Source organism: Bos taurus, chromosome 22 (genome assembly GCF_002263795.3).
Source record: "Bos taurus isolate L1 Dominette 01449 registration number 42190680 breed Hereford chromosome 22, ARS-UCD2.0, whole genome shotgun sequence".
Classification (NCBI taxonomy): Eukaryota; Metazoa; Chordata; class Mammalia; order Artiodactyla; family Bovidae; genus Bos; species Bos taurus.
The window spans coordinates 52,931,610-52,954,303 of NC_037349.1; the positions used below are offsets into that span (position 1 = coordinate 52,931,610).

The 22,694-nt window shown below is 51.0% G+C and overlaps 1 protein-coding gene across 1 annotated transcript in view; it reads left to right on the forward strand.

Annotated features, from left to right (window-relative positions):
* Positions 1-21,622: 21,622 nt before the first annotated feature.
* LTF (lactotransferrin) overlaps positions 21,623-22,694 on the forward strand; it is a 33,394-nt gene continuing 32,322 nt past the window's right edge. Inside the window, 1 exon segment of the mRNA NM_180998.2 lies at positions 21,623-21,804. Coding sequence (NP_851341.1) covers positions 21,762-21,804 — 43 coding nt within the window. The 5' untranslated portion in view covers positions 21,623-21,761.

The window sequence follows — 22,694 nt, forward strand, 5'->3', positions numbered from 1 at the left end:
TTTTCCTTTTCCTTTTCAGGCTGATTCCCTGGAGTGCAAGGGCCCTCTGCATTCACTTTCCTGCCTGGGCTTCTAAGATCCACTCGAGAAGGTGCCTAAGGTGGGGCACCTTCAGCTATTCGAGAGGGTGCCTGCGGCCTACGTGAACAGAGCAAGTCCTGTGCTGGGGCTTTATTGGCTTTCTGCGTAAACCAAAGAATATCAGCCTCTTTTCTCTCCTCTATTTTCTTAACTGCAAAATTCTTTCCTTATCTCTTTCTCCTTTTATCTATTCTTTCGCCAACACCGTCCTCCTGAGGGAATCCCTGGACCCAACCGGGGCTGGACCCTGGCAGTCTCCCCGGCTCTGACGGATCTTGAGTGCGACATGAGGTTTCGTACTTTAGAAGAGCTCAGATCCACTCTCTCCTTAGGTCCCTGGACTGGGCTCCTGAACCAGGTCTTTGCCTCAGGGACAAAGGTCAGTTGATTCTGGCTCAGTTTCAAGTACAGGACGTGGTTCCACGGGGGATTTTAAAAGATGCGGAATGTGTGACTTCGTCCAGCGAAATATTACCAAAGGAGTGCCCTGGACTCCGTTGGGAGGGGCGAGTCTCAGCCTGACTCTGCTGTTTGCTCACCTTTAACTGGGAACACACCTTTCTATCTCCAAAGCCCTATTAGTGGTGGAGACAGGCTCAGTTGCCCTTTCTCATTCTAACATTTGAAAGTCCTTATCAACTGGGCTGCTGTCCTGAGAATCCAGGAGGAGAGACACAAAGCAAGACACAGCCATCCAGGGCCCTCCTTCGAATGCCTGTACCTCTTCATCCTTGCTCTTGTTCTTTACTTCCTTGCTTGTGCCAAGCCTCTGTGGGACAGTGTTTCACGGACACTAAGCTGTCCAAGCCTACTCTTCCACCCACTGGAGACAGAAGCTCTTGCAGTTCCTGTGCCCTGGAGATGAGGCTACAAGGTCCCCATGTGGGTGGGAGGGCATGGCCACACCCTGAGGTGCTTCATCCCCTACTTCCTTCAGGAGAGGCTTGGGGCCCTCTGAGACCCCAGGTACCTGACTACAGAGCTCCCCACCTGCTCTGGCTTGAATATGGAGATCCCCAAAGCGGGCAAAAGTACTGGAGTGGGTTGCCACTCCCTTCTCTAGGGGATCTTCCTGATCCAAGGATAGAACCCAGGTCTCCTGCATTGCAGGTGGATTCCTTACTATCTGAGCCGCCAGGGAAGCCCCTTTGTTCTCTCTTGAAGCATCTTTATTTGTGTTTTGAGTTTTATTTTTCCATAACTCTGTTAACATTGCAAAAAAAAAAAAAAGTGAAAAAGCAAACAACCATGACTTTTTATTTATTTGGCTGCACTAGATCTCAGTTGGGGCACATATAGTTTTTTAGTTGTGGCATGTGGGATCCAATTCCCTGACCAGGGATCGAACACAGGCCCCCTGCATTGGGAGCATGGAGTCTTAGCCTCTGGACCACCAGGGAAGTCCCCTATTATTTTTTAATAAATGTTATCATTAAAACGTCTAACACAGCCCTCTGTGTTAAAGAAATTAAACAAGGAGTCCATTAGAACAAGGTGGTCATGCTGCCCTGGTAGCCTTAGAAAGCAAACTGAAACCTCAGCCAGAACTAACACACTGGAATCCGAGAAAATGAAACTTAAGAACGACCAGTCACAAGCAGCCAAATAGACTTTGTCATATTAGGCCACTGCACAAGCTATAGCCAATAAGATAATTTCCTTGTTTAGCTTCTGTGTCTTCTCTATAAAAGCCCCCAGCCCCTGTCCATGGAGCACACCCAGCCATCTTCAGTTTAGTGCTGCCTGATTCCAGCTGATATGTGCTCAAAATCTTGAAAATGTTAATGTGCCTCAGTTTATCTTTTAACATGTCTCTTCCCCAGTAGTATGCACGTGAGATTCATCCATGTCATGCCATGTCACCATCATTTTTTGATTCTCAATCTTACATATTCCATTGGATGAAAATTGCAGTGCATTTGGCCACACCAATATTTGCTTATTATAAATAATGGGAATGTGTGTATTCTTAAGATACATTTTCTCGTGCCTTTCTGTTGGTGTGTGGTCAGGGTGTTCTCTTGCTCTGTACATCCTCTCCCCGACCAGTGCCTGCTTCACCTGCGCCCTGCTGACGTGACTGAACTTCCTACATTGTTGTCTCCACTCCAACTGCTGGTTGCTCTTATCAAAGGCATGGTGAGGGGTGTACCTCACCCTGGTAATTGGTTTCCCTGGTAATTAATGAGCCCACCTGATGATCAGTCTTCCCCCTGGGAGCAAAGACTGTCACCACGTTCTGCCTGCCTTCCACCTCACACGGTGGGGTGTTGCTCCCAGATCTTGCTTCAGACAGGTAAGCTTCCCCATCCATTAAACTGCTGGTGTCTCTGTTCCCAACTCCAGGCTCTTTCTTTGGTATTGAGGTGGGGCAAGCACAGGCCTTGTAGGCCTGTGGGGTGCAGCCCACCAGTTGGGTAGATACACCATTTTTTTTTTTTTTTTGAAGTTTATGAGTGTTTCAATTGCTTTAATCCTCACCAGCACTTAGAATTGTCCAACCACCAGTCCGGGGGCATGGCCACCAGCTTGAGTCTGCATTTCTCATCTCATTGGCCTTGGTCCCAAGGGGTCGTGATGGGGCAGCTTTATTAAATCAGGACCCATTTCTCTGGAGCCAGGACAAACCATCTCTCCCCCAGGGAGTCCTTCTAGGGCAGCAGAAGAGTTAATAAACAAATAATCAATAATATAAGAATAATTCTAAGGTATAAGGAAACTACATAGTATTGTAGTAGGGCTCTGGGTCTTGCAAGGGGTCTGGGTCTCCCGGGAGAAGGTGTGGTCAGTCCAGGGATAGCAGAGATGGTCACCAGGGGCCACGGGGCCAGGAGGCCTTCTGAGAGCCTGGAGCCTTGCCCTGCGGCTGCAGCTCAGCGTGTGACTCTGGGCTTGGAAAGGAAGTCTGGGTGCCAGCGCAGAGCAGGCCACACAGGCTGCGTGGGACTCCTGGATCTGTGTGGAGAGGGCTCTGGAAAAGGTCATCACCAGACCCAGGCTACAAATGGGCAGCCCAGACTGCCTGCACTCAGGCTCACCCTGTCCCCCCCAACCCCCCACCGCCAGCGCTGGAAGTGGCAGGACGCCTTTCTCCTGCTGTGTTCTTCCAGCTCCCCCTGCTGAGAAAGCTTACCATCGCTCTCCCTCTAAAGGAATTCCAGCTCAGAGCATGCGCTGACCGCTGCCGGTGCATTCTGAGCTGGGAGGCAGTAAGCTGATGACTGACACAAACTGTACACAAACGTGTGACAGGACCCCGTTGAAGTGGCTGACGGGAAAAGGGGCTGATCTGAATCACTGTAGCAAACAGTGTTTTGCCTGGGAATTATAAGGCTAAAGATGACAGGAGTTGGAACGAGCATACTCTAATTGTAACTGGTAAACGTGTTTTCTAGAGGGCTGCAATTCCAAAATTGCCTCACAGGTGTGCTGAAATAGAAGGTGGATAGAAGGTCGTTTGTACCGCAGGAGAGGGAAGGTGCACACCAGGAAGGAAGGCTGGAGTGAATCCTGAGGACGGCTTAGATCGTATGCAGCTCAGGACGCACTCAGCTGGTGGATACAGAAACAGCGTGAGTACATCTGAGCGTGTGATTTACACGTGTTGCCTTTACCTTTGGTGCCTCACTCTGTTGAGAAGGGCCAGCAGCAACAAGAACACCCAGTGTTAAGACTTTGGTTTCTGATTCTCATTGTCCAGTAAAAGGAAGGAAGACTCCTTGGTAAAATAGCTGATTATAGGCTTCAGGCAGGAAACGTACAAGGTCAGCCTGTAGCATCTTGTGGTGCCAGAAAATAAGGAAGTTCTCAAAAAACAAAAGGATGCAGGCATGCCAAAAGGATGTGGGAACCAACTTGGGACAGATCCCAGCTGGCCAAAGCTGGGGCTAACATTTCTCTAAAGGGCCAGACACTGTGCCAGTTTTTTTGTTTTTTTTTTTTAAATATCGAATCCTGTCTACAGCCCTGGGAGGTTATTACTCCCATTTTAGAGATGAGAAAACTGAGGTCCAGAGAGGTGAATCGAAAACGCCTCTCCTGTAGCCCAGGGGCACTGTTGGAAGCTGAAGACTGCCATTTGTCTCATGGCTTGTTGGTATGGCCCCCAGGTTCCAGGTGACTGGCCCATCTGAGACCATCCCTTCCCAACCGTGACATCATTTTTCCCTTGGGCCGTCCTCCCCGCAGCCTGAAAAGGCCCTGCTGTGGGTGAGGAAGCAGGAAACCAGGCTGCTTCCTTGTTCCTGCCTGGCCTGAGGGTGGGAGTGGGGCGTCTGTCTGTGTGGCGTCCGGGGGGTGGGCTTTCCCTGCAGAGCAGCTGACCCCAGGTGGAGCGCAGCTGCTCCCCAAAGCAGCATCCGCTCTTCACAGAACCCAGACCTCTGTGCTCCCTCCTCCCCCTTGCTTCTAGAGGACCTGCCAGCCTTCTCCCCTTGTCCTTCCTCTTCCTCGGCTGTGACAAGCCTTAAAGGATTCCGAGGAAGGTGCACCAGGGCAGTTTCTCTACTAAGACCTTTACGTGGAGGGCAGCAGCTGTGGTGTGTATCTCACTGACGCCTCCCAGCTTCAGCTCAGTCCACTGCCTCAGGCCCCCACCCCCCATCCCCACCTCCCTGGAGCTCAGGATGCCTTGGTTCCCAACCAGTCAATGTTAGCCACAGCTAACCTGATCTGCCTCTTGAGAAACCTGTATGCAGGTCAGGAAGCAACAGTTAGAACTAGACATGGAACAACAGACTGGTTCCAAATAGGAAAAGGAGTTCATCAAGGCTGTATATTGTCACCCTGCTTATTTAACTTCTATGCAGAGTACATCATGAGAAACGCTGGGCTGGAAGAAGCACAAGCTGGAATCAAGATTGCTGGGAGAAATATCAATAACCTCAGATATGCAGATGACACCACCCTTATGGCAGAAAGTGAAGAGGAACTCAAAAGCCTCTTGATGAAAGTGAAAGAGGAGAGTGAAAAAGTTGGCTTAAAGCTCAACATTCAGAAAACGAAGATCATGGCATCCGGTCCCATCACTTCATGGGAAATAGATGGGGAAACAGTGGAAACAGTGTCAGACTTTATGTTTTGGGGCTCCAAAATCACTGCAGATGGTGATTGCAGCCATGAAATTAAAAGATGCTTACTCCTTGGAAGGAAAATTATGACCAACCTAGATAGCATATTGAAAAGCAGAGACATTATTTTGCCAACAAAGGTCCATCTAGTCAAGGCTATGGTTTTTCCAGTGGTCATGTATGGGTGTGAGAGTTGGACTGTGAAGAAGATTGAGCACTGAAGAATTGATGCTTTTGAACTGTAGTGTTGGAGAAGACTCTTGAGAGTCCCTTGGACTGCAAGGAGGTCCAACCAGTCCATTCTAAAGGAGATTAGTCCTGGGTGTTCATTGGAAGGACTGATGCTGAAGCTGAAACTCCAATACTTTGGCCACCTAATGTGAAGAGTTGACTCATTGGAAAAGACCCTGATGCTGGGAGGGATTGGGGGCAGGAGAAGGGGATGACAGAGGATGAGATGGCTGGATGGCATCACTGACTCAATGGACATAAGTTTGAGTGAACTCTGGGAGTTGGTGATGGACAGGGAGGCCTGGCGTGCTGTGATTCATGGGGTCGCAAAGAGCTGGACACGACTGAGCAACTGAACTGAACTGAACTGAACATGCTGCAAGTGGCCAGCATCACAACAGTGAACCCTGACCCAAAACTTTGAGGAAGACGATGTAGGAAAACCACTTTACAAGTGTGACCACCAACATGCGTGGGAGAAAAGGTTCGAGTCAGCATGAGTGGGTTCTGTAAAGAGGCTGGACACAGGGAGGGTGTGGCTTGCTGGCATCCTAGGGGACAGGTACCTCCTGTAGTCCTCTCCTCTGAGGGTGCCCCCGCCTCACCTCAGGAGCCATGTGAGTCCTCAGAGCTGCACCGCAGCCCCACGGGGCTCAGCCCTGACCTTCGCACCCCTTAGTGACTGACATTAAGCCCATGGTGGCCCCTCGCTGCCAGCAGCAGGAAGGACAGGAAGGAGCTGTGGGACATGCTGCGTGGCACAGCTCCCTGCTTCCCACCAGTTTTCCTTCTTTGCCCCGCACCCCATTCCTGCTCATGCTTGCTTGGAGAGCTCTGCTTCCCTCCCCAGTGGATAGTGTGTTGCAGCCCTTGTGGCTGGTCTGGGTGGGCCCAGAGCACAGCCGGAACCGAGGGGATCAAAGCCTGGAGCCCAGCCAGCAAACCTGGTCGTCACCCTCCAGGCTGCCTGCCTCTGATTCAGCCAGCCTGCAGCCCTGAACTCTGCTCCCAGCTTCCCGGATCCCTGTTTCAGCTGAGCACAGGACTGAGGTCGGCCGATCAAGAATTCAATCCACAGAAAGAAAGGAGGAAGGCTGGCTTCCAGGGGGCTGGCAGGGGCTCGGGAGAGCAGGGATCTGGCCGGGGAGGAAGCATGGCCTTGGGCCAGGCCCAGGCGTCATGGAGACTCTTTCCAGTCAGGACCTTACTCAGCAGCCCCCGAGGGCAGGGAACAGTTGGCCTCTCTGCCCCGGAGTGGCAGGTTCTTGCCCCGCTGGACTCTGAGGTGGGCAGGGTGGGGGCGGGAGGTGAGACAGACTGTGAAGCTGGAGGTATCAGCCCTCGCTGGGAACATTCTGCTCAATGATTCAGTTGTTTCCTTATTCCTCCTGTGGACCCCTTTGATGTCCCTGCTTCATATGATGTTCACAGCTCATTGTGATCAACAGCAGTGTGCTGGGGCCTCCAGAGTGGAGGCTCAGTGCCAGTGTGGGAGGAAGGTGGACACTGCCAGGACATTCAGGCCCATCTTGGCACTGCCTTCCCAGCAGGGACACAGAGTTTCCTAGAGGAGCGGGGGGTGGAGGTGGGGTGGGGTGAAGAGAGCACACAGCCCCTGGGATCTGAGGCAGCCTAGAAGGGCTTTGGCATCACCTTGCTCCCAGGCCTCGGCGTCCTCATCTGTGAGATGGGCGGAATAACAGGGGGACCCACCTCGCAAGAATGGCTGAGGATCTGAGTTGTGCACACACAGTGCCCAGCACTGTGCTCGGGGGTTGGGCAGGGTCTGCCAAGCATGCTTGTTTCTTTTTCTCTCCCTCTCCCGCATCCTGCTCTCCCTTCACTTCTTCTCCAGAGCCTGTTCCCAGCTCAACTCCATCACACTGTGACTTTTGTCCATTTGCAAATATTCTTCCCCTTCCTCTCCCCTGGACTTTTCCAGTGGCTCAGATGGTAAAGAATCTGCCTGCAATGCAGAAGACCCAGGAGACGTGGGTTTGATCCCTGGATCAGGAAGATCCCCTGGAGGAGGAAATGACTACCCACTCCAGTATTCTCGCCTGGAGAATCCCATGGACAGAGGAGCCTGGTGAGCCATAGTCCACGCTATCGCAGAGAGTCAGACACGACTGTGACTAACACTTTCACTTCACTCTCCTCTCCCCATGGGCTTCCCAGATGGCTCTGGTGGTAAAGAACCCAGCTGCCGATGCAGGAGACTTAAGAGATGCAGGTTCAATCCCTGAGTCATGAAGATCCCCTGGAATAGGAAATGACTACCCACTCCAGTATTCCTGCCTGGAGAATCCCATGGACAGAGGAGCCTTAAGGGCTACAGTCCATGGGGTCGCAAAGAGCTGGACATGACTCAAATGTCTTATCAAGTTCTTCTCTCTGCCTTCTCTCTTCAGCCACTGCCACAGGTTGCCATTTGAGGGAAGGAGTTGTTTTTCTTTTTTAACCTTTTTATTTTGTCTTGGAGTATAGCCGATTAACAAACAATGTTGTGATTGTTTCAAATTCAGTGATGGCCATCCATATTGATAATATGAAATCAGTCACCTTGGGAATTGGCAAATGCTACAAATCAGGGCTTAATAGACAGTTGTTTTTTAGTGATTGTCTTAGAGTTAGACTTAAGAAAGTGGCAGAGAAAAGCCCCATAATGCAGATTAAACTAATGCACGTGTCATCTCTATAGTTATAGCATTGTAAATAGCACAAAAAGTTGAGAAAATATTTTTCCAGCACTGGAAAATGCTTATATATCTGATTCAGGAAAGATGTTGCTCACATCATTGACAAATAATTGAAGTTCTGTCATGGGTCTAGTCATTTCTCCTTCATCTTGCTCTTTAACACAAAAGAAATGTATCAAACAACTACGCTCCCAGAGCCAGTTAGTAAGCACTTTGTAGCCCAGCCCTGGTCATGGGGCGTACTGTGCTTCAACTCATACTGCCCAATGGGTCTCCAAGGGGGGTTGTACCTATTTATATGTTCGTTGGTGGGGTTTTAAACAAAATTCAGTTGTACTTTGTAGTCATATCTCAGGACCAGCAGTTTCCTAGAAACTAAGCCCATGACTGAGCAAACTAGCTGACCCAGACTGGTTGAGAATGACCTGCAGTAGATTCCATAAGCAAAAGGTACTTCCTAGGGCCACTTGCTGACGTGGGGTCTGGGAAGGGTGGTAGGCCGTAGGAAGGAAGAGGCGATGCAGGTGCAGCTACTCGGCTTCCTGGAGGGGGCTGCAGTTGGCTGGCCCTGAAAATTTTATATTTATTTTAATTTTTTTTAGTTATAATTCCCCCATTTAATATTTGTTTATTTTTAATTGGAGGATAATGGCTTTACAAGATTGTGTTGGTTTCTGCCATACACCAACATGAATCAGTCATAGGAATACATCTCTCTCGAACCTCCCTCCTGCCTCCCACCCCCCATCCCACCCCTCTGGGTTGGCTCCGAGAATCTGAGTGGGGAAGGGAGGCCGCAGGCATCAGGGCAGGGGCAGCCCGTGAGCACTTCGGGGCAGAGTCCAGCTGGAACATCTTCCCACAGATGGTGGCAGAGGGCGCGGAGCCGGGGGCAGCTCCCCTGGCCATGGTGTCCCCACTGTCTGGGGCTCCTGTCCTGTGTGCATCGGCCGCCTGGCCCACCCAGGAGGAAGCCCCAGCAAGGCTTTTCCTGGGGCAGAAGCCCCGGGTGAGGAAGCCGTGCTCTCCTCCTCAAGGCTTCTTGAGTTCAATTCATTGGTTTAATTCTCACATCTTATGGATCACTGCCCAGATCTGATCTCAATAAATCCTTTAGTGCCCTGAAGTCTGTGGGCAACACAGAGCAGCCTGTAAAATGATGAGTAAACATTGTTGAGAAACGCACAGAAACCCTTCAGGGGCTTGTGAATATGCCCATTGTTCTCCCTGCAGCCAGGGTGGACATTTCCTACTGTCTCGCTCTGGGAGAGGCCATGATGTGGTCAACAGTCATCACAAAGCAGGGTTAGTCCCGAATTTCCCAGAGGCAGGCTCTGTGCTAGGTGTGGACCGTGTGGAGAAACACTTCAACCCCGCCGAGTCCCTGTGCAAGGAAGGCACCCACATGCATGGAACAGCGAGGGTGAGCCCAAGGCTTGAATGGGAGACAGTCTGCCCTCCACTGTTGCAGGCGAGGGCAGTGCAGGGGCAGAACGGTCAGGGGGACCTCAAGGGGGCCATTAGGGAAGTTGTCCGAGACTCCCAACATGTAAGACTGAGCCATCGACATGATACCGAGTGTTTCATGAGCCCCTGATGCTGGACACTGTTTTGGGTAATTAGGCATCAGCATTATCCGGGAGAAGATGGATCCATGGTCCAAAAAATAGTTTTAAATAAAGCTCCAGAGCACTCTGCCTTTGGCCCTTGTCGGATCATCATACTCTGGGCAGCTGCAAGTCAGGGAGCTTCCTCTCTCACAATCCACCTGGAGGTCCAAGGGTCTGTCAATATGATGGTGCCCAGGATGGAACTTCTGGTCCACCTACTCCCAGTCTGTTCCATCCATGGTCTTCCTCATTTCAGTTAATGCAAGTTCATCCTTTAGCTTCTCAGGCCAGGCACCTTGGTATTGTCATCTCCCACTCCTGATCTTCACATTCCATATCCTCTGGAGATGTAAGCAAATCCCATCATGTCCACCTGTAAATCACACCTAGAGTTCAACTTGTCTTGCCGCTTCCCTGCTGCTGCACCCCAGATGAAGCTGTCTCATCTCTCTCCCTGATTATTGATGGTAACTGCTGCTCACTTACTTGTCTGTTGTCTTTGGGGCCTGGGACCAGGTCTGATTGACACTTGTGACCCCAGACCTTGACAAGCACCTGGACCACAATAAATGCTCCTTCAACTGAAGGAGACTCCCCTCTTCCCTTAGTGCAAGGAGTCAGGAAGCCAGATTCTACCTAGACCTACCAGGGCGGGAACAGGGCTCTGGGGTTAGAGACTTCATTTGTAAAATAGTATCAGAGGAAACATTCAGCTCTGAGAATGTCTGATTTTTTTTTTTTTTTTTTTGGTCAGGTTATTTCATAGGAGCAACCGCATGCCAGAATATTTCCAAATATCCTGGAAATTGCTTACTTCCCCGACTCTTTCTTCCATTTCCAAATAGCCATCAAGTTCTGCTTTGTGTAGCAGGTCCCCAGGCTTTGTTACCAGTTCTTCATTCTACGAGTCATCTGCCACCTTTAAGCCCTCATCTCGGCCTCTGGCCTCTGGCATCCGTGCGGCATCCGGCTGCTGCTTTCTCATCAAGGTGCCCCTTCCCGGATGACCAGGGAAGGATGGTTCAGAACGAGCTGGCCCTGGACTCACTCTCAGTCCCTGGTACTCTCCATGGCCCCTGAAAAGCACATCACCCGTCCTTAGTCACCAACGTAGTGACCCTCTGCTCCTGGGGAAGTGGCCAAGTGGCCACGTGGACCCTGGGAAAGCTTCCTTTGTAGCCCAGAGAACTCTGGAGGCATCAGAGAGAAGATGCAGAGCAGAGGTAGGGCCTGAGAGTCAGGAAATAGCTGGCTAGGAGACAGATTAGAGACGCCAAGGTGAGCCACAGAATTCATAAGTGAATTCATTGAGGTTGCCAGATATCAGGATAACGTTCAAAAACAGATTGTATTTGTAATACTAGCAATTATTAGGAAATGAATAAGATTCAGAAAGTTGAAAAAAAAGGATGATCTCGCTAACATAAATGTTGACTGAAAGGAATCAGAAACAAAAGAATACATACTATATGATTTACATAAAGTTCAAACACAGGCAAAAGTAAACTATAGTGTTAAATATTAGGATAGTAGCTTTAACTTTGGGGATAAGAGAGAGGGTGTTGGTTTGAGTTGGGTATAAGGGGACTTCTGAATGTTGGCAGTGTTTTCTTTTTAGACCTGACTGGTGGTTACATACGTGTTCTTTTTGGGACAATTTATTTAGCTCTACATTTATGTTTTTACACTTTCCTGTATGAGAGAGATTTTTTTTTTTTAAGTTAAAAAAAAAGAGTACTCGGCCAGCTTGAGTAAGTGATCCACAGTTTAAGTTAGTTGACTGTAGCCAAATCCAAAGAGCCATGTGATTCAAAGGTAGCCCTTTCCAGGACAGTATGAGAGGGGAAGGGAGAGACATGGGGGAGGTGAGAGCCAGAGAAAGTGATCTCATTTCATGGGGGGTCCCCAAGGAAAAATGGGTTCTCATTCTGTGTGTGTGTGTTTCCCCCTATATCTGAACGTACACACCTGTGTTACTCAAAACCTTGGCTTGGCTGCTTGCTTTAAAACTAACTGGGTTCTTATTCAAAGTTGTTGTTCAGGAAGAACTCAAGCTCCCCATTTTTGACTGTTTGACCCATTGATTATTTAGAAGTATGACACTTGGTTTCCAAGTGTTTGAAGGTGTTCCTATCTCTTTGTTCTTGACTTCTAGTTTGATTTAGTTGTGATCAAACACATTTTGTACAATTTAAATTCTTTTAAAAGGGTTGAGGTTTGGTTTGTGTTCCAGGATGTAGTCTGTCTTGCTAAATGCTCTGTGGGTACTTGAGGAGAATGTGTATTCTGCTGTTGGGCAGTGTTCCCCAAATGCTGATTAGATCTTGGTTGATGGTGCTGATGGGTTGGTCCTTACACATTGCTGATTTGCTGTCTCCTTGTTCTATCAGTTGTTGAAAGATATACTTCTGACTATAATTATAAATTTATCTGTTTCTCTTTTCATTTCTTTTAAAAAAAAAACATTTATGTGTCTGTGCTGGGTTTTTGTTGCAACATGCAGGATCTTTAGTTGAAGCACGTGGGATCTAGTTCCCTGACCAGGGATTGAACCTGGGCCCCTTGCATTGGGCGTGCAGAGTCTTAGCCACTGGACCACGGGGGAAGTCCCTCTCTTTTCATTTCTAGAGCTCTGGTTTTTGGTGCATACACGTTTCAGACTGTTGTGATGTCTTGATGTGTAGACTCATCATTATGTAATATTTCTTGCTGCCTGTAATACTGTTCTTTACTCTGATTTGACTTTATCTGATATTAATATAGCCACACTTTCTTTTTTTTTTTTAATTATTGTTTACACGGTATATATTTTTTTCCATGCTTTTACTTTCAACCTAGCTATGTTGTTATATAGTTTAGTGAGTTTCTTGTAAGCAGTCAATGCAAGATTATTTTTTCAAAGCATTCCTCCAATCTCAGTCTTTTAATTGGGATGTGTGTGTGTTAGTTGCTCAGTCATGTTCAGCTCTTTACAACCCTGTGGACTGTGGCTTGCCAGGCTCCTCTGTCCATAAGATTTCCCAGGCAAGAACACTGGAGTGGGTTGCCATTTCCTTCTCCAGGAGATCTTCCTAACCCAGGGATTGAACCCTGGTCTCCTGCACTGCAGGCAGATTCTTTACCGTCTGAGCCACCAGGGAAGCCTCTTAATTGGGATAGTTAAATTATTTATATTTGATGTGATTATTGACATATTAGAGTTAAGCCTGTCATTTTGCTTTTTGTTTGTTTTTCCTGTTTTGACATTTCACTGTTTTCTTTCACCTAATATCTCGTAGGTTGTCTAAACATTTTTTAGAATTCCATCCTGATTTATCTGTAGTGTTTTCGAGTGTATCTCTTTGTATAGTTAACCTAGTAGTTGCTCTAGGTATTATCTCATACACACAGTTTATCATTGTATACTGGTCTGATAGGTTGAGTGTGGACCCCAAAGATGTACATGTCCTAATTCTTGGAACCTGTAAATATGTTACCTCATGTGACAAAAGGGACTTTGCAGATATGATTAAATTATAGATCTTGAGATGTTTTTTACCTTAGTGGGCCCAATGTCATCATAAGGGTTTTTATAAGACAGAGGCAGGAGGGTCAGGGTGAGAGACTGGGCTATGATGATGGAAACAGAAGGGGGAGTGAGGCGGGGCCAAGGAAGCTGGGAAAAGCCAGGAAGCGGGCTCCCTGGGGCCTCCAGGAGGAGCACAGCCTGGTGTTCTGTGGCCTCTGAGTCTGACTTCAGCCTCTGCTTTTACAACTATGAGATGATTCATTTGTGCTGTTTAAGCCACCGTTTCTATCATCTCCAGGGTTTAAGCTGTATTAGCGGGGTTGGTAGGGGGGATAGGGAGATATGTGTGTTCTCCATCGTGGGCCAGCACTGGAAGCTGGGTATGCTGCTTTGGGGTTCTGGTGGGACTTCAGACAGAGTTGTCTGGGTCACAGCTGAGATGAGACCTGGGTGGGCAGTATGGTTCTGGGAGGTTTCAGCACCTCCCAAGGGGGAAGAAGGATGGGATTCTTCAGGGACAGAGTGCAGGGACAGGAAACGGGGCCAAGCGGAGATGCCTTGGGACCGCTGTTAGCTCTGTGCTTCTGAAAGATTGATTCCTTCCGGCACAGACTGCAGCGGGGAGTCGAGAGGCAGGGGAGAGGTCAGGAGCCCAGGGCCATCTTGTGACCATAGGATAGAAAGGAATGTGTGGGCACAGGGGCAAGACGAAGAAAGACCAGCTGCCGTTGGGCCCCAGACCGCACATTATGGGTGAAGGAGAAGGGGAATCAAAAGACACATGAGTATTTTAACCCCGTGAGACTGAGAACCTGAGCCCAGCCCTGCCAGACTGGAGTGAAGAGAAGACCATGGGGAAGGGGAGTGTATAGGGAAGGGGCAGGAAAGACAAGCAGAGAAGCCCTTTGATCACTGAGTGTCCTTTACAAATGGGGCCACGATGGGCAACACTGCTACTGGTTCAGGGCCCTTGCTCTCCTGGCCCCCAGCCCCCTCCCCTCAGATTCCTCCAAATCCCCCACAAACACCATAGCTCCAGGGGGTCAGCTCTCTTTTCAAGAGGGCCAACCAGATGGCTGAACTTTAAGAGTCTTTTCTCAAATGCAGTTTTTGGAAATTAATTCTCACTGAAGGAAGATTTTGCTGAGGGTCAATCAAGATCAGTCTCGGGTGGGTGACAAAGAGGAGGCATCTTGCTACCCCCACCCCCACCCCACCCGCCCTGGGCTGGTGCCTGCGGAGCGACCTTGGGAGAGCGTCATTTCCGGAGTAAGACATGCTTGAAGGATAAAGGCCACAGCTCTCCGGCAAACAGCTCCGAAAGGGCCCCAGGTTTGTGCTAGTTCTACTTCTGGTTGCAGCCACAGACCCTTTCCCCCTGAGCTCAGCATCGGGGACGTGGGGTAGGGGTGCCAGAGATGAGTTGGTAATTGTGATGACTGGGGTAGAAGAAAGCTCAGCCACGGTCACAGCAGGATCCAGGCAGCAGGGCATCCAGGACAAATGCAGATGTGTGTTTCAGGAGGCAAAGAGCAAGAGAGAGCTAGACATGGAGAAAGAAGCCAAGGAGGGACAGAAAGCGAGAGGGGGAGGAGAGGAGGCAGGGGTTAGAGACAGAGACCCGGAGAAGGGGCCAGAGAGCAGGGCAGGGCAGGACTGAGCACTCTAGAAAATGGGGCGCCTGGGTGCACCCTAGGTGGGCTGTTCCCGTGTCTGTCAAGGCTCCCTGTGACACCTGTGTGTGTGCACCTCTCAGCACACACAGCCCCTCCCGCCGGGCCCGGTGCCCCCAGAGGCCATTTCTACTTCCCTTGTTACCCTCTGTTTAGCTAAGCCCCACGTGGCCGGGGCTGCTGAGTGTCTGTAAATATGGACAATAGCTCGCCTGTTCTGAGCCTTTGTAAACATCTCAAACATCAGGTCTGAACTCTGCCCACTTCAGGAACTGATATTATCTGTGTCCTTTTTTTTTTATACATCTGGGGAAACTGAGGCTTAGGCAGGTTGAGAGATGGCCCAGGACCAGGTGGCAGTTTAGGCTGGAGCAGGTGGGAACCCCACGTCCAAGCCCATCTCTTGAGTTTCTAACTGCATCTCCCCTGTGCCCTCCAGCATGCCAGGCTGTCCAGGGAAGAAATGAATGGAGGGATGAGGAAGGGAAGCCTGTGTGGAGCAGCGGTCTGGGTGCTGGGCACTCCCAGCCTGGAGGAGCTCTGAGTGTGCGTCTCCAGCTGCTTCTCGGTGAAGGCCATCCTAACCTCTCTCCATGGGGTGCAGGTGGCAGACACAGAGGCCACCTGAGCTGACTTGCTGAAGGCCAGAGAGCAGGCCCCCTCCCTGCCCGAATGCGGCCCTGGGAGGGGCAGCAGAAGGGCCCCCAGGGCTCAGGTGCTTCCTGCTTGGGGGTTTCCCTGGGCAAGGGGCTCATTCCTTCTGGGAAGAAATTTGCATGGCTGGCCAGGGGCCAGCCCCCAGCTTCCTCCAGGCTGCCCTTGACTGGCACCTTCCTGGGGGACTCTCCCTGGGCCTGGCATGCTGCACATTCTCACCTCGGTGGATACCACAGTTAGGTGCTCATGGAATCCGATTGTTTCCAGGAATGTGGGGTGCCAAAATTGAAACTTTGCAGCTGGGTAAACCTGGGGTGTTTCCACTGCCCCTTTGACTGCTGGGGAGACTGTTGTTCAGCAGGTCTGTGGGGTATCTGCCCCGGGAGGGCTTGGCCCTGAGAGGAGAGGGTCCATGCCGGCCGAGGGTCCTGATTATGATGAGGGGCAGGGAGGAGGAGGAAGAGGTCTGTGCACAGAAATAGAAGCTCTTTGTCTCTGTGGGTTCTTTGTAAATTGGGCAACATTTGGCAACACAACGTGTTAGTTAACAGAGGCCCGGTTTTCCTGCCCACTGCCCTTCTGAGCTCCCTCCTCCTCCTGATGACCCCCCAGCACCCACAGGCACGTCCAAAGGCTCCCAGGGACCTTGGGCCCTGTGAAAGGGCCCAGTGCGAAGACCTGATCTGAAATCTCAGTCATCGCACTGGCGGGAAAGCTGGGAGCTCTCCATCCATCTCTTGCTCATTCTTGCTTACTTTCTGCTCTCTCTTCAAGGTGGTCAGCACAGGAACAATCAAACCATTGAGAGGTCATGGGGCAGGGGGCAGGGATCAGTGACAGATTTCTAGCTGGATGGTGGACGAGCTAGCTGCTTTGCTAGAGTCCCCACGTCTGGAAGGAAGACCAATAAGGCAATCACGGTGCTTCTGTGAAGCTCAGCTGATGTGTGAAGGGGCTGACAGTGCCTGGGCCCCAGTTCAGTTCAGTCGCTCAGTCGTGTCCGACTCTTTGTGACCCCATGGACTGCAGCACGCCAGGCTTCCCTGTCCATCACCAACTCCTGGAGCTTACCCAAACTCACGGTCCACAGGACGGTCCAATACCACCACTGAGATCGAGGGCAGAAGCCATCGCTGGGCCCTGGTCTCACATGCAGAGCTCTCAGAGAGTTCTGGCCGAGTGGTAGAAAGCGTGCCTGGCTGTGGGCCTAATGGGAGACACAGGGTTAACAATTTGGTCTCCATCTTTCACTCACTGCGTGACCACAGGCGACCCTCAGTTTCCCTCATTTTAGAGCAGTAACAGTGACTTTCTTAACTCAGAGTTTCTGTTAGAGTCACAGGAGACAAGGTGACTGACAGTGCTCTTTGGAGGAGAAGGTGCCATCTAACTGCTAGGCACTATTATCTTCTCCCTGCTAGGATGACACTCCCCCCCACACACACCCATTACAACAATGGGCACTGTGTTCCTCCAAATAATGACCAGCACAGGCAGAGGTCTGCTGTCAACTGGCTCTCTTGGAGGGAAGAATGACCAGACATCTAGAATTCGCTAATTTCCATGGTATAAATATTCCCACCGTGACTGATTCCAAGCTACCAGTGGTTTGGAACCCGCCATGAAAGCCCTCAATACTTAACAAGTGGCTCTGTACCAAGCCAGTGACCTCACTAGCAGGGGCAGGAAGCAAGGCCTGGGTCTCCTGTCAGTCAGGCTGGAGCCCTCATTGAGTGGATGTGTTGGGAATTCCTGTTTTCCTATATCCCATGTGAAGCCAGTTCTGCCCAGCTCCCTCATTTCTTTCCAATACTCCTCTTGGCGGTTGAAGCTGGAGGACTCTAGAGAGGGCATGGGATTTACTTGCCCATCTGTGGGGAGGGCTTAGCTTGGACGGCAGAGGGTCACTGTGTGAATTTCAGGGGTGGAGAGAGGGTGGATCCTGGGGGAAGAGCTTTCCTCACAGGCCACGTCTCTTGTGTCTCCTGCATTGGCAGGTGGATTCTATACCACTTGTACCACCTGGAAAGCCCTGTTAAACACCAGCTCCTGCCGTAACACAGGGGTTTGTACCATAGCCAGCTTCATTACGTTCCTTATATTCAGGCTCTGCCACTGTCTCAGCTTCTGGAAACCTGCATCCTACTTCCCTGCAGGCTCTTCAAGATCTGGTCCAGCTCCAGGCACATCAGAGGTACCCCATATATGGATGTTGAGTTAATGGGTAAACTGATGGCTCCAGGCACAAGGGCTCTGGGGTGACTGTCATAGCCAGCCCTGGCCCTCATTGTCTTTCACATTTGACACATTACAAGCAGGATCTTTTGCTGCCCTCCTGTCCCTCCAACAGACTGGTTCCAAATAGGAAAAGGAGTACGTCAAGGCTGTATATTGGCACCCTGCTTATTTAACTTCTATGCAGAGTACATCATGAGAAACGCTGGGCTGGAAGAAGCACAAGCTGGAATGAAGATTGCCGGGAGAAATATCAGTAACCTCAGATATGCAGATGACACCACCCTTATGGCAGAAAGTGAAGAACTAAAGAGCCTCTTGATGAAAGTTAAAGAGGAGAGTGAAAAAGTTGGCTTAAAGCTCAACATTCAGAAAACTAAGATCATGGCATCTGATCCCATCACTTCATGGCAAATAGATGGGGAAACAGTGGCTGACTGTATTTTTCTGGGCTCCAAAATCACTGCAGATGGTGATTGCAGCCATGAAATTAAAAGATGCTTACTCCTTGGAAGGAAAGCTATGGCCAACCTACACAGCATATTGAAAAGCAGAGACATTACTTTGCCAACAAAGGTTCATCTAGTCAAGGCTATGGTTTTTCCAGTGGTCATGCATGGATGTGAGAGTTAGACTATAAAGAAAGCTGAGCGCCAAAGAATTGATGCTTTTGAACTGTGGTGTTGGAGAAGACTCTTGAGAGTCCCTTGGACTGCAAGGAGGTCCAACCAGTCCATCCTAAAGGAGATCAGTCCTGGGTGTTCATTGGAAGGACTGATGTTGAAGCTGAAACTCCAATACTTTGGCCACCTGATGCGAAGAGCTGACTCATTGGAAAAGACCCTGATGCTGGGAAAGATTGAAGGCAGGAGGAGAAGGGGACGACAGAGGATGAGTTGGTTGGATGGCATCACCGACTCGATGGATCTGAGTTTGGCTGGACTCCGGGAGTTGGTGATGGACAGGGAGGCCTGGTGTGCTGCGGTTCATGGAATTGCAAAGAGTCAGACATGACTGAGGGACTGAACTGAACTGTCCCTCCTCCTCATTCATTCACTCATCCATTCAACCAATGTTAATCATTAAGTGCCCGGCACACATATAGGGCTCGTTGGCCAGAGGATTTGAGGATAACTCCAAGGCTCTTCATTTGTGGGAAGTAGTAGGAGGGATTCCCTCATAGCTCAGTTGGTAAATCATCTGCCTGCAATGCAGGAGACCCGGGTTCGATTTCTGGGTCGGGAAGATCCCTTGGAGAAGGAAATGGCAACCCACTCCAGTATTCTTGCCTGGAGAATCCCATGGACAGAGGAGCCTGACAGGCTGCAGTCCATGGGATCGCAAGAGTTGGACATGACTTAGTGACTAAACCACCACCACAGTAAGAGGTACAAGAGGAAATGTGGGGCTTGAGGGAGCAGAGGAGATCTATTTTTGATGCATTGACTGTAGTGCCTGCAGGACACGCAGCAAGGGGCAGATAGACACCTGACGTGGAGCTCAGGATGGAGGACATGACTTTGTGAATCCTCCTTCAATGTATTCCAGGTCGGAAAGCCTAGGGCAACTTTTGGTTGTCCGTTGAGGCCACTGAATCCATGTTCTCAAGCCTTTACCTGGCTATTTCCTCTACCTGAAGTTCTCTTGGTAGATAGGTAACCTTTCTTTCAGGTACCTAGGTCAAATGCTCTTCTTCAAAGCCTTATGGGCTCCTGATGATGCAAACCGGTCAAATGGCCCTCCTTCGGCTCCCTCGCTCACTCTATTTATGCTGCCTTGCCTCTTCCGTGGCCTGTGCCCACCCCACCCTCGGTGTGCCGTCAGCTCCTTAGGGCCAGGACGGGACCCCCTTCTCTGTGTCCCTCTTGGTACCCACCAGTTCTGGCTTGGATGAGTGAATGAATGAATGTTGATAACAGATCCATGGAACATTGTCTTCTGGGCAGCCCCACCTCCTTTGTCAGCTTCAGATGGCCTTGGGGGCTGTTCTGTTGGCCTGAGGCTGGGACATTCCTTGGAGACACAGCATGAAAACAGTCTGCTTACTCCAATCCTGCCTCCAGGGCAATCCCTCAGCTCAGCCTCTCAGTTGTGGCCCCAGGTTCTCTATGTTCCTGCCAACTCTGTATCAGACATGAGAGAATCTGCAGGCATCTTACCTCCCAACCCATCCTTTTTCTAATTTGCACTTGGAGATACAGACCTGGGTTGTGACATGTCTTAATTCTTTTATAATCACGGAAGGGCAAAGCCAAGTTGCTAATTTAGATACAAAGATGCTTCAGCACTCCTGAGAATTAGTCAATTTTGTGTTACTTCATTATTTTTGTAATGGCTTATTGCAGTTATTGATGAAAGCAACTTTTAATGGTGCAACACTGTGTTTCCAAACCATGAGAGACCCTGGATCCGTCACCCCAAAAGCTGACTGGTGATTCTCCCACTGAACCTTGGATCCCACTCCTGTGCCCAGCAAGCAGGATCCCTAGTCAGACTCCACTCATGTGCCTTGGCAAGATCCACGCCCAGGATAGAGGGGCCCCACAGCCTCCTCGAGGGCCTCCAAGACTTGGGCTGGCTCTTCTTCGCCATGGTGCCAAGTGCCGCCCACTGCATATCCACCCCCAACAGGGCCGCCTCCTGAGGTGTTGCCCCTCTGCTCCTGGAAACCCTTTGTGTACTCAGTAGTCTAAGCAAAGAATCAAGGCCAGCTTTTCAGGACAGACAGATTTCAGAATAACATACTGTCTAGACTAACCCACAGAGGGAATTTCTCTCACTGTTAGTACCTGACTTCTTCACTTAGTATCTCCTGGAGCTAAGTGCTCATCAGTACTTGCATGGTGGCCCTTTCTCTCTGGGCCCCCCAGTATGTTCCAGAGCACCATGCTCTATGTGACAGCCCCCCGCCTTTTTTTTAAACGTTTTGGCCACACCTCACAGCATATGGGATCTTAGTTCCCCCAAATGGGTCTGAACCTACACATGCTGCAATGGAAGCGCCAGGGAAGTCCTCCCCCACCCCTTGGGGGACACTTAGTTTGCTTGCAATCAGTGAACGATAAGCAGGGCTGCACTGGAGACCCCTGCGTGGGAGTTGTTGTGCTTCAAGGGAGTGTCCTTCAAGGATGCAGAGCAGAGTTCTAGCTTTAGAACTGAAAACCAGCCTCCTGAAACAGGGTCAGCCTGTGTACTGAGGACAAAATAGGACATTTATCAAAATGAGGTTCCTGTCTCCCACCTCATATTGCCACAAAACAACACAAGGGGTAGGATATCCTTTTCATTGGCAAATGAGGGACCAGGAGACAGCCTTTGGGCACTTAGGCCTCTGGTTCTGTTTTCTGGGAGCTGTATTGCGGTCTCAGGAGGACCCCAGGGGCAGTCTGGGTCAGACTCTGGGCAGCCTCTGCCAGCTGGACCAGGCTGCCGTGGACCCCGGGCCAGGCAGCGGGCCCTCTTTCAAAACTCCAGGCTGGCTCTGCGTGCAGATGCAAGGGTCTCCGTCTGTCTTAACTGGTTCCCAAGCACTTTAGATACCTTCTCTATAGTCAAGCTGATCCGCAAAGATTCACCCTAGGACCCCTGCTCTGGATCCCGCTCTCTAGGAGGCACTGAGACCGGAGCGGGGACAAAACCCAGGGACTGCCACTCCCGAAGGGCTGCGGACAAGTGGGAAAGAAAGAGCATCCCCCAACTAGGCAGCGCTGGGGAACTTGAGAGGTGGGTGTGGGTTGGGTATCCTCTCCCCGAGCGCCAAGCCCCGCCCGGGCACCTTTCTCGCTCCCTCGGTCTCCACCCCCACTCTTCCCCCTTCCCCCCGGTTTTTCCCCTCTAGGAACCAGCAGACCTCGGGAGAGGGGAGGAGGGAGGCTGGGGCGCTTATAGGACCACAGGGCGGGGCAAACCTCGTGAGGTCACCGAGCACTGGATAAAGGGACGCAGAACGAGCGCAGGTGGCAGAGCCTTCGTTCCGGAGTCGCCCCAGGACGCCAGCCATGAAGCTCTTCGTCCCCGCCCTGCTGTCCCTTGGAGCCCTTGGTGAGTGCAGGTATGAGTGGGGGCGGGGGCATGCCCCTCCAGGTAGGTGTCCCGGTCCCCACGCCCCGCTGTGGGAGCATCCAGTCCCCTCACCCCTCAGTGTAGGCGTCTGGGTCCTCGCTCCCCGCCGTGTGGGCCTCCTTGTCCCCGCAGCAGGCAGTTTGACACGGGCACCTGCCGCAGAGGAGGCGCCGGGAGCGAGCGGAGCGGATCCCGCCCACTCGCCTGGGGAGGAGCCCGGAGCTGGGTTCCGAGAAGCCGGCGGGTCCGGTGCCCAGAGCTGCCGAGCTCCCCAAGGGTCTTTCCCGGTCCCTGTCGCTTCTGTCCTACCCATAGCACTGGTGACAGGAGTATACAGAGGGAGGCTGGGTGGTAATGAGATTCCGAGAGGGCGAGTGACTTGCCCAAGACACTCAGGAGACTGCAGATGGGGTTCCAGCTCCTGTAAGAACTGTGTAACTTGGGCAAGAGACAGTATTTCTGAACCTCAGCTTCACTGAAAAATGGCTCAACCCTTTTTCCACAGGGCTGTGAGGAGGCCGCAGGGCCGCCTGCCCTGGTAGACAGAGGCGCACACAAGCCCTCCCACTGCAAAGGGGCAGGGGTAGGGGGCACAGACCCTGCTGCTGGGCCCCTTCTGTCAGAGGGTGCGAGAGGAGTGCCTGGTGCCTGGTTTTTAATGTGCCTGGACTAGAAGGGGACTAAGCAGAAGAAACTAAACCACCGTTCCTTCTGACCGCACCCCCCACCCCCTCAAGTGTCAGAAATGATTCCTGGAGTGCTCAGAACACTCACCTGTGCTGGACATTAGTGATGTAAATGTGAGGGCCGGGCTTCCAGCAGCCGAGGGGAAGGTCCAGGACAGTGGCCTCAAGGGCTGCAGAGTGTCA